General features: G+C 48.2%; 1 protein-coding gene across 1 annotated transcript; it reads left to right on the top strand.

Annotated features, from left to right (window-relative positions):
* Positions 1-163: 163 nt before the first annotated feature.
* On the top strand, positions 164-7,102 carry INHBB (inhibin subunit beta B). Its single transcript, XM_019480633.2, has 2 exons — positions 164-820; positions 4,525-7,102. The coding sequence occupies exons 1-2, from the start codon at positions 421-423 to the stop codon at positions 5,298-5,300; spliced, it is 1,176 nt and encodes a 391-aa protein (XP_019336178.2). The 5' UTR covers positions 164-420; the 3' UTR covers positions 5,301-7,102.
* Positions 7,103-12,649: the final 5,547 nt, after the last annotated feature.

The raw sequence follows: 12,649 nt of genomic DNA, 5'->3' as shown, positions 1-12,649 counted from the left end.
CCTGCCTAAAAAAAAAAGCCCCGCCCGGCCGCAGTGTGTCGGGAGCCCCCCCGGCGCGGGGCTGCCCCGGGGCGGGGAGGGGCGGGGCGGGGCGGGCGCGGGGCCGGTGCTCGGCGCAGGAGGAGCCGCGCGATCCGCCGCCTTAATCCGCGGGGCCGGCGGCGCCGCCGCTGTCATAGGCCGGGGCGCGCACGTGGTGCCAACTCCGCTATAAAAGTTTCAGTAGGAAAGTGGCACAATGTCGTGATCTGGCAGGAGCCGACGCCGGGCGGGGACAGGGACCCGCGCCGCCACCCAGCCCGGCCCGCCCGGCGGGGAGGCACCGCGCCCCGCACCGCCCCGCACCGCGCACCGCGCCGCGCCGCGCCGCCGGGCCATGCGCACGGGGCCGCCCGCCGGGCACTGAGCGGCGGGGGCAGCATGGACGGGGCGGCCTGGCGCGGGGTGGTGGCCGCCTGCGTGGCCGCGAGCTGCTGCTGCTGGGTGCTGGGCGCCGCCTCGCCCACGGCCGCCCCGCAGGACACCTGCGCCTCGTGCGGCTTCCGCCGGCCCGACCAGCCCGGACAGCCCGGCCCCGGCCGCCCGGACGGCGAGCTGCTGGAGGCGGTGAAGCGCCACATCCTGAGCCGCCTGCAGATGCGCGAGCGGCCCAACATCACGCACGCCGTGCCCAAGGCGGCCATGGTCACCGCGCTGCGCAAGCTGCACGCCGGCAAGGTGCGCGAGGACGGCCGCCTCGAGATCCCCAGCATGGACGGGCAGGCCAGCAGCGGCCCGCCCCACGACCAGCTCTCCGAGATCATCAGCTTCGCGGAGACAGGTGGGCAGCCCCAGGACCCTTCCCTTCTCCCCTGCAGCCCGCTGCCTCCCCCTCCGTCCGTCCCGCTGCTGCCCCTTCCCCCGGGTCTGATGCCTCTTCCCCGGGTCCCACTGCTGCTGCTTCTCCTGTCTCCCTTGGGTCCTGCTGCTTTCCCTGTCTCCCCTGGGTCCCACTGCTGCTCCTTCCCCCTGAGTTTTGCTGCCTCTTCCCCCTGTGTCCCACTGCATCCCCCTCCCCTGCCTCCCACTACTGCTCCGTCCCCTGGGTCTGCTTCCCACTTCTCCCGGGTCCTGCTGCTGCTCCGTCCCCTGGGTCTTGCTGCCCTTTCTCCCCTGGATCTCACTGCTTCCCCATCCCCTGGGTCCCTCTGCTGCCCTGTCCCCTGGGTCCCGCTGCTGTTCCATCCTTTGAATCTTGCTGCCTCTTCCCCTGAGTTTTGCTGCCCTTTCTCCCCAGGCTCTTGCTGCTGCCCTGTCTCCTGGCGCTTGCTGCCCTTTGTCCCCTGGATCTCAGTGCTTCCCCATCCCATGAGTCTCACTGCTGCTCCATCCCCTGAATCTTGCTGCCCTTTCTCTCCCGGGTCCTGCAGCTGCCCCTTCCCCTGAGTCTTGCTGCCCCTTTCCCTGGGTCTTGCTGCTCTTTCTCCCCTGGATCTCAGTGTATCGCCATCCCCTGGGTGTCTGCTGCCCTGTCCCCTGGGTCCCAGTGTTGCTCCATCCCCTGAATCTTGCTGCCTCTTCCCCTGGGTCTTGCTTGCTGTTCCCCTGAGTCTTGCTGCCCCTTCCCCCCTGGGGTCCTGCTGCTGCTATGTCCCCTGGGTCTTGCTACCCCTTCCCCCCCGGGTCCTGCTGCTGCCCCTTCCCCTGAGCCTTGCTGCCCCTTCTCCCTTGGGTCTCTCAGCTTCCTTATCCCCTGGATCCCTCTTCCCCACTGCATCCCCCCAGCTCTGCTCTGTCCATCCACCCCCTGACCCACGTGCCACCTGCTGCCCTCTTCCTTTTGCCCTCCCTGCCCTGTGTCTGCTGCATGCATCCGTGTATCCCTCCTTCCCTCTGTTCTAGAGCCAGCCAAGTCCATATGCAACACTTGTTTCACCCACTCGTCACCTCTGCCTGCCCTTTCCTGCCCCATCCCGGGACGCTCCCACCAGCCACTTCTGCTGCACGTATTCACCCGCTCCAGGTCTTTCAGCTCCTCTGCTACACCCATCTCCCCATTCTTCTTGTCACCTGTGGACACCAGGTCCATGTTCCCTGTCCCTCTGCACGTCCTGCAGATCGGTCCGTGCATTCACACTCTGCTCTGTGTCCCCTGGACCCCATCCATCTATCCACCCACCCACCCACCCATCCACACTGCATTCACTACAGTCAGGCCATCCATATTTTTCATCCACATGCCCAGCAGCCCTGTCCAGTGGTTCAATTTATCTTCTGCATGCTTTATAGCCCCCATGCATCCATCTTATCCTGTGCCCACTCAGCTGCATCCCTCCTTCCAGCTCCTCCAACTGCGTATCCTGTGGTTCTCTCTGCCACATCCATCTGTCTGCACGTCCCTGCATGCCCTGCCTGCTCTATCATTTCTCTTCTGTATTTTCTACAGACTTCTCTGATGCATCTCTCCACTGTATGGCTTCATCTGTCCATCTCCCTGCTCTGCCTTTTCCCTTTTATACAGTCTATACATATCCATTCAGCTCATTGATCTGTGTATCAGTCTGGTCATTCATGGTGTCAGTCATGTTACTCCATCTCTGGACTTCCTTTATCCATCTGCTGACTATATCCAGCCTTCTATCTCCTGCTTGTCCATCTGCTCGGTGTGCTCATCCATCCATTTACATAGTCACCATGTCCCCATCCAATCACAGTATCAATCATATCGATCCCATCCATTCACCTGTCTATGTCCATCCACCCACCTCTCCATCCTACTCCACCGTGCGGTATCATTGTGTGTCCATCTAGATTGTTAAACACGCTCTCTATTTGTCGCTTTTCCTACTAGCTTTGTACTCGATTTCTCAATCTCTCCATCAATCTACTGTCACTCAGTTGACTTCTGTATCTGTCTTTCTGTAGCATCTCCATACCCATTTATCCTTGTAAGTGCTGCCCAGGCATCTACTTTATCCTCCCACCTGCTGTCAAAAGCATACACATTTGCAGTATACTATATTTATTATATTTATTTAGCTTGCATATGTGCTTGCCTGTTTGTAGTTCCTTCCGATATTTATAGGCATACATGGTACATACATACATACATACATACATACATATATATATATATAGCTCAGGTGCTCACATGGTACAGGTAACATATTGGTTTAGTGACACTGTGCTTTTAATTTCTTTCCATTGTAATCACAGTTTGCAGGAAAGCTGTGTATTAACCTGTAATAAGGCACTTTGATTATCACTGATTTTGCTTTTGCTGTTTTATCCGAAGGCCAATGCTATGCAATCTCTGCTGGGTTTGCAGTTCTATTCACTGCTCCATTTGTTGCTTGGTTTCCCCACATCTTAAAAACCTGTTGTATATAATAATATTATTCTATTCTGTTTATATAAAACTTATGTAGACACAGCAAATGTTATAATGGATTTGAAACGTTGTAAGACACTGGCTGGGCCTAAGAGATGCCTTTTGAAGAGATTGCAGATAACAAATGAAGGCAGTGATGGTGATGATGATAATTCAAAGCTGGATTTAAAATAATAAAGCTTTCTGGAAAACTGAAAGGGAGAGAAATGTGTGTGCATTGCAATATCCAGATGATAGCAGACTAGAAATACCTGTCCATCTAATAATTTCAGAGAGCAATCAGGAGAATACAGTTAAAGCACTTGGATTATAGGAAGACTGTCAGGCCAGAGTGGGCAGTAATTTAGTGCCCGTAACACAAAATGCCAGTGGGGATACCGAGAGTTCTGGTATGCATGGATTTTTTTTTTCTGGTTGCAAATTATGCCTTGGTATCAGACCTTTGGGGATAGTTTAACTCATCTAACTCTGGCATTATTAAATACGTTAAGAACAGTCAGTAGAAAGGTTATGATGACGACCAGGGCTGCTTCAGCTGACCTCCTCAGGAAAGAATGTGCTTTTATTGGGAAAAAGGCAAAGACAAAAATCTACTACTAGCAGATACTGTACTAATTAAGTAGATGAGGTGTGGGTTAGTTGAGCCATTTGTGGACCTGATACGGGATAATCTTTCCCCAATATTCTGGATCCCTTGTTAAGCAAGTGAGACGAAAATAAAGGTGTTTTGTTACAGTTTTCAGCTATTCGATATTGGCTGCTAAAAAGCCTTTCCAAAGGCATTTGGAGGTTAAAATGTTTCTTAATTACTAGATATCAAGGTTCTAACACTGTTCTTTTCTGGACAGGGTGTTATATAGCCTTTCTGAGTTTGTCTGACTCTAAAAAGCCAGTGCTCTGAAGAGTTTATGCTGGTTTCTATGGATCTGTCACATTCAGCTACAGCCTGGTTAGAGCGTTGCTGTGGGAAGTTGCTTTTTGATGCATTTCTAATACAAACTCTGGATGTCTAATTCAGTGCATTATTTCTGGCTGATGAATTCTCCTAGCTCTTTTGATCAGTTATGCTGCCGTGTTGCTTCTGCATCCAGAATTGCACAAATGATGCATTTTTGTTTTTGGCTTAACGTTGCTGATTTCTCCTTATCTTGCAGATGATCTGGCCTCGTCAAGAGTCCGCCTCTATTTCTTCATTTCAAACGAAGGGAACCAGAACTTGTTTGTCGTTCAGGCCAGCCTCTGGCTTTACTTGAAGCTGCTCCCGTACGTCTTAGAGAAAGGCAGCAGGCGAAAAGTAAGAGTCAAAGTCTATTTCCAAGACCCGGACACTAGCAACAAGTGGAATGTGGTTGAAAAGAAAGTTGATCTCAAAAGAAGTGGTTGGCACACTTTTCCCATGACAGAGGCAATCCAGGCTCTATTTGAGAAAGGAGAAAGGAGACTGAACTTGGATGTTCAATGTGAGGGCTGCGAAGAGTATTCAGTGCTGCCAATTTATGTGGACCCTGGGGAGGAATCCCATCGGCCTTTTTTAGTGGTGCAAGCCCGATTAGCTGATAACAAACACAGGATCCGGAAAAGAGGTCTGGAGTGTGATGGCAGGACCAATCTATGTTGCAGGCAACAGTTTTACATTGACTTTAGACTCATTGGGTGGAATGACTGGATCATAGCGCCATCAGGTTACTATGGGAATTACTGTGAAGGGAGCTGCCCGGCCTACTTGGCTGGCGTCCCAGGGTCAGCTTCCTCCTTTCACACTGCGGTAGTGAATCAGTACAGAATGCGAGGGCTGAACCCGGGCACCGTGAACTCCTGTTGCATCCCAACCAAACTTAGCACAATGTCAATGCTGTACTTTGACGATGAATACAACATTGTGAAAAGGGACGTTCCCAATATGATTGTGGAAGAATGTGGTTGTGCTTGATTTAAGGTGTGTTTTAAGGGGGGGAAGAGAGAGAGAGAGAAAGAGAACATCCCCGTGCTAGATGGTGTTGGAGGAAGTTTCACTGTGTATCCAGGCATCGGTGTTGAAAAGTCACTGTGGACAAGTTTGACAAAAAAAAAAACCCCACAAAAAAATGTTTCACTTTGGTGTCAGGACAGTGGCAGTTTGTGGATCTTGGACACTTAAATATTCTATCACTTATAAATGAATGCTAAGAGATACCTTAAATGCACACACGCATACACAGCCACGCTCGCACACACACACCCAGCAGTTTGGAAAAGGGATACGAGAAACAGGAAGTCAGTGACCAGTGACAACATAACTAAATGCCTGCCAGTACAAGTGAATGGCTAAGCAGCTGTTTCCGCACCTGCCAGTGAAGTCAGATTAAAATGAGCTCTCTTTGCTCATACAAAAGCACAAGAAAACAAAAAAAAAGAGAGAACGTAATCTAGTGTTGCACGCAGGTGTCAAAATGACCAAACTTAAGAAGGACCATCGCCTCCGAGGTCTAAAGGGAAGCTGCAGAACACCTGCTTATGTAGGTGATCACTTCCTCTTAACATAAGTCTCATCACAGATATCCTTATCTTCCTACAGCACTTCCAGTAAGGAATACCATACCATAACATCAGAGAGAGAAAGAGAGATACGTAAGCAACTACTGTAATTCTAACGTAAGACTGTTGCTAAATCACGTGTTGGGTTGGCATTATTTGATGCTTTAACAGACCACTAGAAATCCATGGACGGCCCTGCCTGTTGTGCCATTGCAAAGGGGATTTTTGTCTCGTTTCTGGAGCATTAGCATGTTGTATCTCACTGTCCTAAGAACCAAGAAAATCAAAGTTGCAATCTGTGTTCTTCAACAGGGGACTCGGCAAGGACACATCACACGGGGGAAAAAACAAACAAACAAGCAAACGCTACTGCGACTAGACCAATGAACCCTAAAAAGGAATTACAGTAACACATGTGGAGACATTCTGAAAAAATGCAGTGCATTTAATAACAGGCAAGGAACATTTAACAAGTCTTGGAGAAAAAGGAGAGAGGAAAGTGCTTTCGATTTCCTTACCAGGAGGTGTCGAGGATGGCCATAAAGATCAGAAAACAATAATACAGCATAGCACTTGCAAACTGCTTGAATGCACGTATTATAGCACTTGCAGATTTCAATGCCTTGAAAAGTGGTACTTGATAGTGCACTTATCTTTGCTCACTATCTAGGTAAACAGGTGCCGCATGAGCTATGCAATTTAAAGTGTTGACCCATACTAGACAAAACTGGACTTATGATATGACTTTTTTATATTTTTTTATACTTGAAATTAAATCTTTTGCTTCTTTTTTAAAGCGAATGATTGCTTTTAATGTTTGCACTGATTTAGTTGCATGATTAGTCAAAAAGAGAAAAAAAAACTGCCATTTGGAAAAAAATGTTATTTTTATAGCAGCAAAAAATGAAATACAGTTAAATGTATTATACATAAATTTTGGAACCAAAGAGGCCAACATATTAGTTTATAATTTTTATGAGATGGCAAAGCCATCGCGTATTATGTAGTTGTACTGAGCAATCCCTCACGAGGCCTACCAACTATTTCAGGGTACAAAATGACTTCTGTTTGTTCTATTTGATGTCTTTTCTATACCATACGCACATGGAATGTAGAGTGGAAATGACTATTGTAGTATACATTACAATATGTGCATCCTTTAAATCCAGTTTTTATGTTTATTTAATAAAGTTCCTTTTAGGTTCTGTTCCATAATAATTTAAACCAAACAATTTTCACTTAGATATGCTGTTGAAGTATCTTACATTTGTGTACAGTTTAAATAAATAAAAAAAAAAAAAAATTGGAAAACCAGATAAGCTTTTTGCAACATATCACCTCTGGCAGAGTTAAGCTGGATGAAGATCGATCGTTGTCGTAAAGTCTGGTTTGTGGCCCCAGTTCGGACCCTAAAATCGTGTTTTATTTTGTCTCTTTGGTTTTACAGCCCTTATTCCTTCTGAGCAGGCTTCAGAGGAGACCTGGGACGTGTGTCTATTTGGGTACAGTGCACCATTTAGTGGGCTGTCAAAACGCAGCTCTTTCGTGCTAATGGTTTCTTAATAAAGGAGGCAGGGAATTGTGTTCAGCATATTTTGAGGTCATTTGGAGCACTGTAAGAATGTAATAGCTAGTTTAGTCTCTGAGCTGGTAGAGTGAGTATCAGGTTTGGGGGAGGGAGGGAATATTTTCAAGGAAAAAAAAAATCCCTCTATTTTTAGTACAAAACCTACGTTCTGATGAGAAACGTCAACACACTTGAACTACATATTAAAAGAAAAAATGTTGTAAAAGTATAGTTTCCTTTGAATTGAAAATCAGACTTTTGAGGAAAACGTTCCAGGAAATATTGAATTTGGAGAATTCGGACTATGTCTCTGCATCTAGACCTCGACTCTTCCTAGCGACACACTAGAAGAGGGTCTCATCAAAATCCCATCCAAGTCTTTGGAAAGACTCCTTTATCTTCAGTGGAGGCACCAAATAGGTGTTATTGCAGCAGTAATGTAAGGTGCATTGATTGTATTACTACAGGGAGCTATAGCATGCTCCCCAAATCTAAGTGCCTGGGGCTTGAGGTTTTGTTTAGTGCAATATCTTGCAAACCACCCCCCCATTGCTGTTTGTCTTTCATGCACCTGCCGTTCTGCAACTCTGCCCAAGTGCAAGTTTTCTGAATATTTTATAGCTTCTCCTTTCCCTCTTACCACACATTTACTTTCGCACCTCCTGCTCGCAATTCCCATCTGACTTCTTGTCAGTCTTTCTCCTGACCTTAATTGCCTCAAGCAGTGTAGCCTCCTTTCGGCAGCCCCTCGAGTGAGGCGCAGGATGGCATTGCTACCCTTCCCTTTGAAATCAGTGGCAGAGCTCTTGCCGACCGTGACCTTCAGTCTGGGTTTCAAAGCAGGGTATACAGAATAGGTGGCAGCAAAGCATAATGGATTAGAAAACCCCTTCCGTGAGTGAGATGTCCCGGTGCCGGTTTCCAGAAGTGATGCAAGGCGAGAAGGATGCAGGCACCTAGACATGGGCTCTGTCATGCAAAATAGGATCCCAAGCCCCGGGCAGAGGGGTCTGGGCTCCCCGCCAGATGGGATGCGGAGCAGCCGGCGCGCTGGCAGGTCAGCCCCAGGTCTGCATGCGGCTGCCTCGAGCTGGGCAGTAGGGAAATGCTGTTGAAAGGCCTGGGGTTTCAATTCTGCCCCGCATGTGCCTCCTTCAGGGCTCCTGGGAGGTGCCTTAGTGTGTTTGGGACCCACACACTTCCCCTGAAGGTCCCTAGCTGTGTCCTTTTGGCCACACTATGGAGGAAGACTTATTTGTTCCTGTCTAAGACGTGGTTGCCATATGCCTCTCCTTTATGTTTTGGCCTAATGCATAAAGAGACCCAGATTCAGCTCTTTCCTCTGTGGGAGGGGATCCAGATTCCTCCTAGGAGAGTGCACAAACCACTAGGCAACAGGCTGTTTTGGGCCCCCCTCCTGGGGATGATGGAGGGAGGAATCAAGTCATTAGCCCAGGCTGCAAGCCCGGGCAGGAGCCTGAGTCTACAGCCTGGCAATGAAGGCATCCTCCTGGAAGGGGGAAGCCTGGGTCCTGTGCTCAGGACTGCACATGTATTTCACATGAAACAGTCATTGGAGAAAACAAGTCCATGCTTTGGCTTTGAGGTGTGGCATGGTTTATTGGTCACTGGGTAGGGCCTGGGTTTTAATTCTGGCTCTGGGAACAAGCCACCTGCAGGGATTTCAGCGGTGGGCTCTCGTTCTCGGCTTAGTTGGAGACACCCTGGGTTTAATTTCCAACTGCGGTGAGCACCTCTATTTCCCATTGCAGCACTAGGGTCACCGCACTCAACGCCAGGCCGAGGTAGCTGAAGTTGGGCAAATAGAAAACGAGGTTTCCCAACAGAGGCCACCAATGACTACATTGCCCTCAGCCTTTCTGCTTCTCACGTCTCTCCCTGTCATAATGGGGATCGTAGCTCACTGTGTCACGGCCGGCGTTGTGAAGATTAGTTACCGTTCCTAAAAGGGCGCTTTGAATCACATTCGAAACTCGCTGCGGACAGGGGGAGTCTTTCCATTGCCTTCAGTGGGCTTTGCATTGGATCCTGCAAATGCTAAGCGCTCTTATTTTGTCCTGGTGGTGGAATGAGGTTGTGGAGGAGGGAAACGCGTGTTCCTTCACCGTTTAAAATATTTCAAGACAAGCTTGAACTAAGTCTGTCCATGCAACTTGCAGTAGTGGGCATGTGAGTTTTGTGGAAGGAATAAGTGTTGCTTATGTGGTGCATCAACAGAACAAGGTTGGTTTCACTATGAATTAATTATACACTTGTGCTGGCAACAGACTGTTGCTCAGAAATCAATCTCATTTGCCTTGTCCCCTGCGAGCGAGGCAAACCACAACGGAAATTAATTGTGGGGTTATCTATTGGCATGGCAGTATTTTAACCAATAAGTGATCCACCAGAAACAAGCAATCGAAGGGTTACACTTCCAATATTTTCCCACAACTCTCCATGGGCCTGCAATATTAGTTAAAAAAAATAGTGTGTGGTTGTGCCCGATGCTGGAGATTCACGCGGGATTTGTTTCAAAGGAGCCCTGGGGAGACTGATGTTCATAATTTTGTTGGCAAACTCCCTTACGCTCTGAATTCATTATGAACAGCAAATCCCATTGAGCTACATAGGTTTGCAGTCCAAAGTACTTTGCAAAATATATCCTTTTTTATTTTTGTAGAGGAAAATCTGCTCCCATCAACACTGTTTTCAGCATAAAGTCAATCCGTCGACATTTGCAGAGGTTGTCACCAGGGTGAGTGTGTACAGTACGGGATTTGCCACTACCGTGTAGGCACAGGGCCCTCCCCTCCCATTTTGATACAGAATCAGCAGCTGCTTAACAGACTACAAAATCAATGCACAGCAGCTGAGAACAAGAAAGAAGGATGCCATTTATGGTTGAAAATGCAAGAGGGATTTACTTACCTTGGACCTTGGCCAGGAAATAGCACCTTCTTGTGTAATGTCCCCGAGGTACTTTTGCTATCCTGCCTGGTCCAGAGCTCTGAAACAACAGATTAATTTCCCCGGTCCTGCACAATCTTCAGGACTAGTTGCACACCAGCAGGCACTATTGATCTGGATAGGGCTCTTTCCAATTTGCAGCAGAAGAGCTGAGAACAGAATTGAATGTTCTTTTAGGAATAACTTCTATTTAATTATTGTGTGCTTGCGCAATTAGTCCAATTATATCAAATGACATAATTGGTGCAATTACTAGGGCACATGCAACCACTATGCCACGTTGTAAAATCTTTTGCCCTGCAAAAAAGGGAACAACAACGACAAAACATGCTGCATTCGCCCTGTGTCCTGGTTTAACATTTCAGCAAAATCTCAAGCCTACCCAACTGCGCAGCACTCTTATTACTCGCAGTGTTTTTGAGCCGAATTGCCCGTTTGTGTCCACACTGCAACAAAACTATAATTCCAAGTGGGGTGTCTGCGTGTGCAAGGCTTGCCAGCTCAGCTTCAGGTGTTTTTCATTTTTCTGGTTTGGCCACTTCCACCTGGCAGAAGACCCCTCAGGTCTGGCACTGGGCTTTCCTTTACAAAGTGAGGGGTTTTAAGCACAAGCAGCAGCCAAGGATATAGATCTTTGATCCCATCCGAATGCTATTGCATGTACAACCGCCGTGTTGCAGCAGGTTTCTTGTAGGTTGTTGTCTATATTTTATCCACTGCTCAAAATGCCGAGCCGGCGACCCAGAGGCTCACTGCTCCCACTTTTTGTTGCTTGGCTTGGTTTGCCATTTATCATTTCCCCTACTTTTTTCAACATAGACATGGAAAATTGATCGCAATTGAAGTCAAGGAATGGCAGAGTCGGTGACTAGCAGTAGGAGCATGACTGCTGCTGGGGTCCAGTCCTGCTTTGTGCTTATTGTGGGTAACAAAACGGTCCAAAAAGGCCCAGAGGATAGCAACTGTTATGAATTATTAGTGTGATAGCAGTGCCTGGAGGCTCCCTTAGAGGTCAGGACCACACTGTGAAACGTTGCCTATACACATAATGAAGACTTTGTCTATACCCGGAGTTGATACTCCAAGTGGGCAGAAAGGGAAACTGAGCCACAGGGAAGTGAAGTGATTTTCCCCTCTAAGCCATATCGCCTCTATGCTCTGTTTTGCATAGGGCTAGCACGATGCAAGTTGAAGAGGAATTCAACCTCAGACAGGACGAGTCCTTGTAAAAACCGAACGATCAGCAACGTGCTTCTAACGCAGGGCTTATAATACTGCAGTCATCTCAGGATACTCAGGCTTGCTTCCTACTGCTTCTGCTCACAGGAGGGAAGCCCTCCGAGCAGACCGGCTTCCCAACATGCCTTCTTGGTGGACTGGCCTTTTCAATTTAGGAAAGAGCTGCAGCTGTGGGCCTAAAATGGCTGTTTTGCAATGGGTTGCAGTTTGCTGCACTTCCTTTTCTTCCTCCTTCCCAGTTGGTAAGTCAGCTCCATGCCTGTGATTTTGGTCTCTAGCCTTTGTTTTTGAGCAGAATTGCTCATTTGTGTCCACTTTGCAACAAAAATATAATCCCACGTGATAGAAAGATGACTCAGAGGGGAAAGGAGAAGCTAATTTGCACCGCTGCTGCTGTAAAGAAGCTAATTTGCACCAGTGTCGGCAGCATGGCTTGCCTCAATCCCCAAACCTGCATTCAGTGAGTGCTTGGAGATACAGTGCAGAGTAGAGCTGGTTATTTCTGATTTTTTTTTGGCTGTATCATCATCTGTATTCAAACATGGCTACTCTGTCCCATTCCAGACCTCCTATACTTGGTATTGTTAAGCCTGTAGCCAGGATTTTTGGCGGTGATCTCTTCCCAGGTTTCTGGGTGGGGGCTCAGGCCAAGAAGGCAAATTTGTGTAAAACCCTCCAATTGAACCCAGCCCTTGTTTCTACTGTGCAATGCCTGCCAGAGGGGTTACATTTTGGGAGTGCCAGACCTGAGGAAAGGTAGAAAGCTTGTCTCAGGTCTTTCCCAACCCTGTAGCTGGTCCAATGTGAGAGATCACCCATAATAACCCTTACTCTCTCTCATATTTCCTGCACCAGCATCATCCTAATGCTGCTGCAGGTGTACTAGTCATCCTCTTCAGTGATGCAGTGTTTATTCTCCTTGAAGGAGCTACAGGTGGCTCTTTGGGATGGGATCCCGCGGCCTCAGCAGACTCCCTCGTTACAGCTCC

Source organism: Alligator mississippiensis, chromosome 4 (genome assembly GCF_030867095.1).
Source record: "Alligator mississippiensis isolate rAllMis1 chromosome 4, rAllMis1, whole genome shotgun sequence".
NCBI classification, from domain to species: Eukaryota; Metazoa; Chordata; order Crocodylia; family Alligatoridae; genus Alligator; species Alligator mississippiensis.
This window is presented reverse-complemented; position numbering and strand designations above follow the sequence as displayed.

Bases quoted from the DNA above. Each gene is read 5' to 3' on its own strand.
- INHBB (XM_019480633.2), top strand. From the start codon at position 421: ATGGACGGGGCGGCCTGGCGCGGGGTGGTGGCCGCCTGCGTGGCCGCG. The intron at 821-4,524 runs GTGGGCAGCCCC...CTTATCTTGCAG, and splicing joins CATCAGCTTCGCGGAGACAG to ATGATCTGGCCTCGTCAAGA.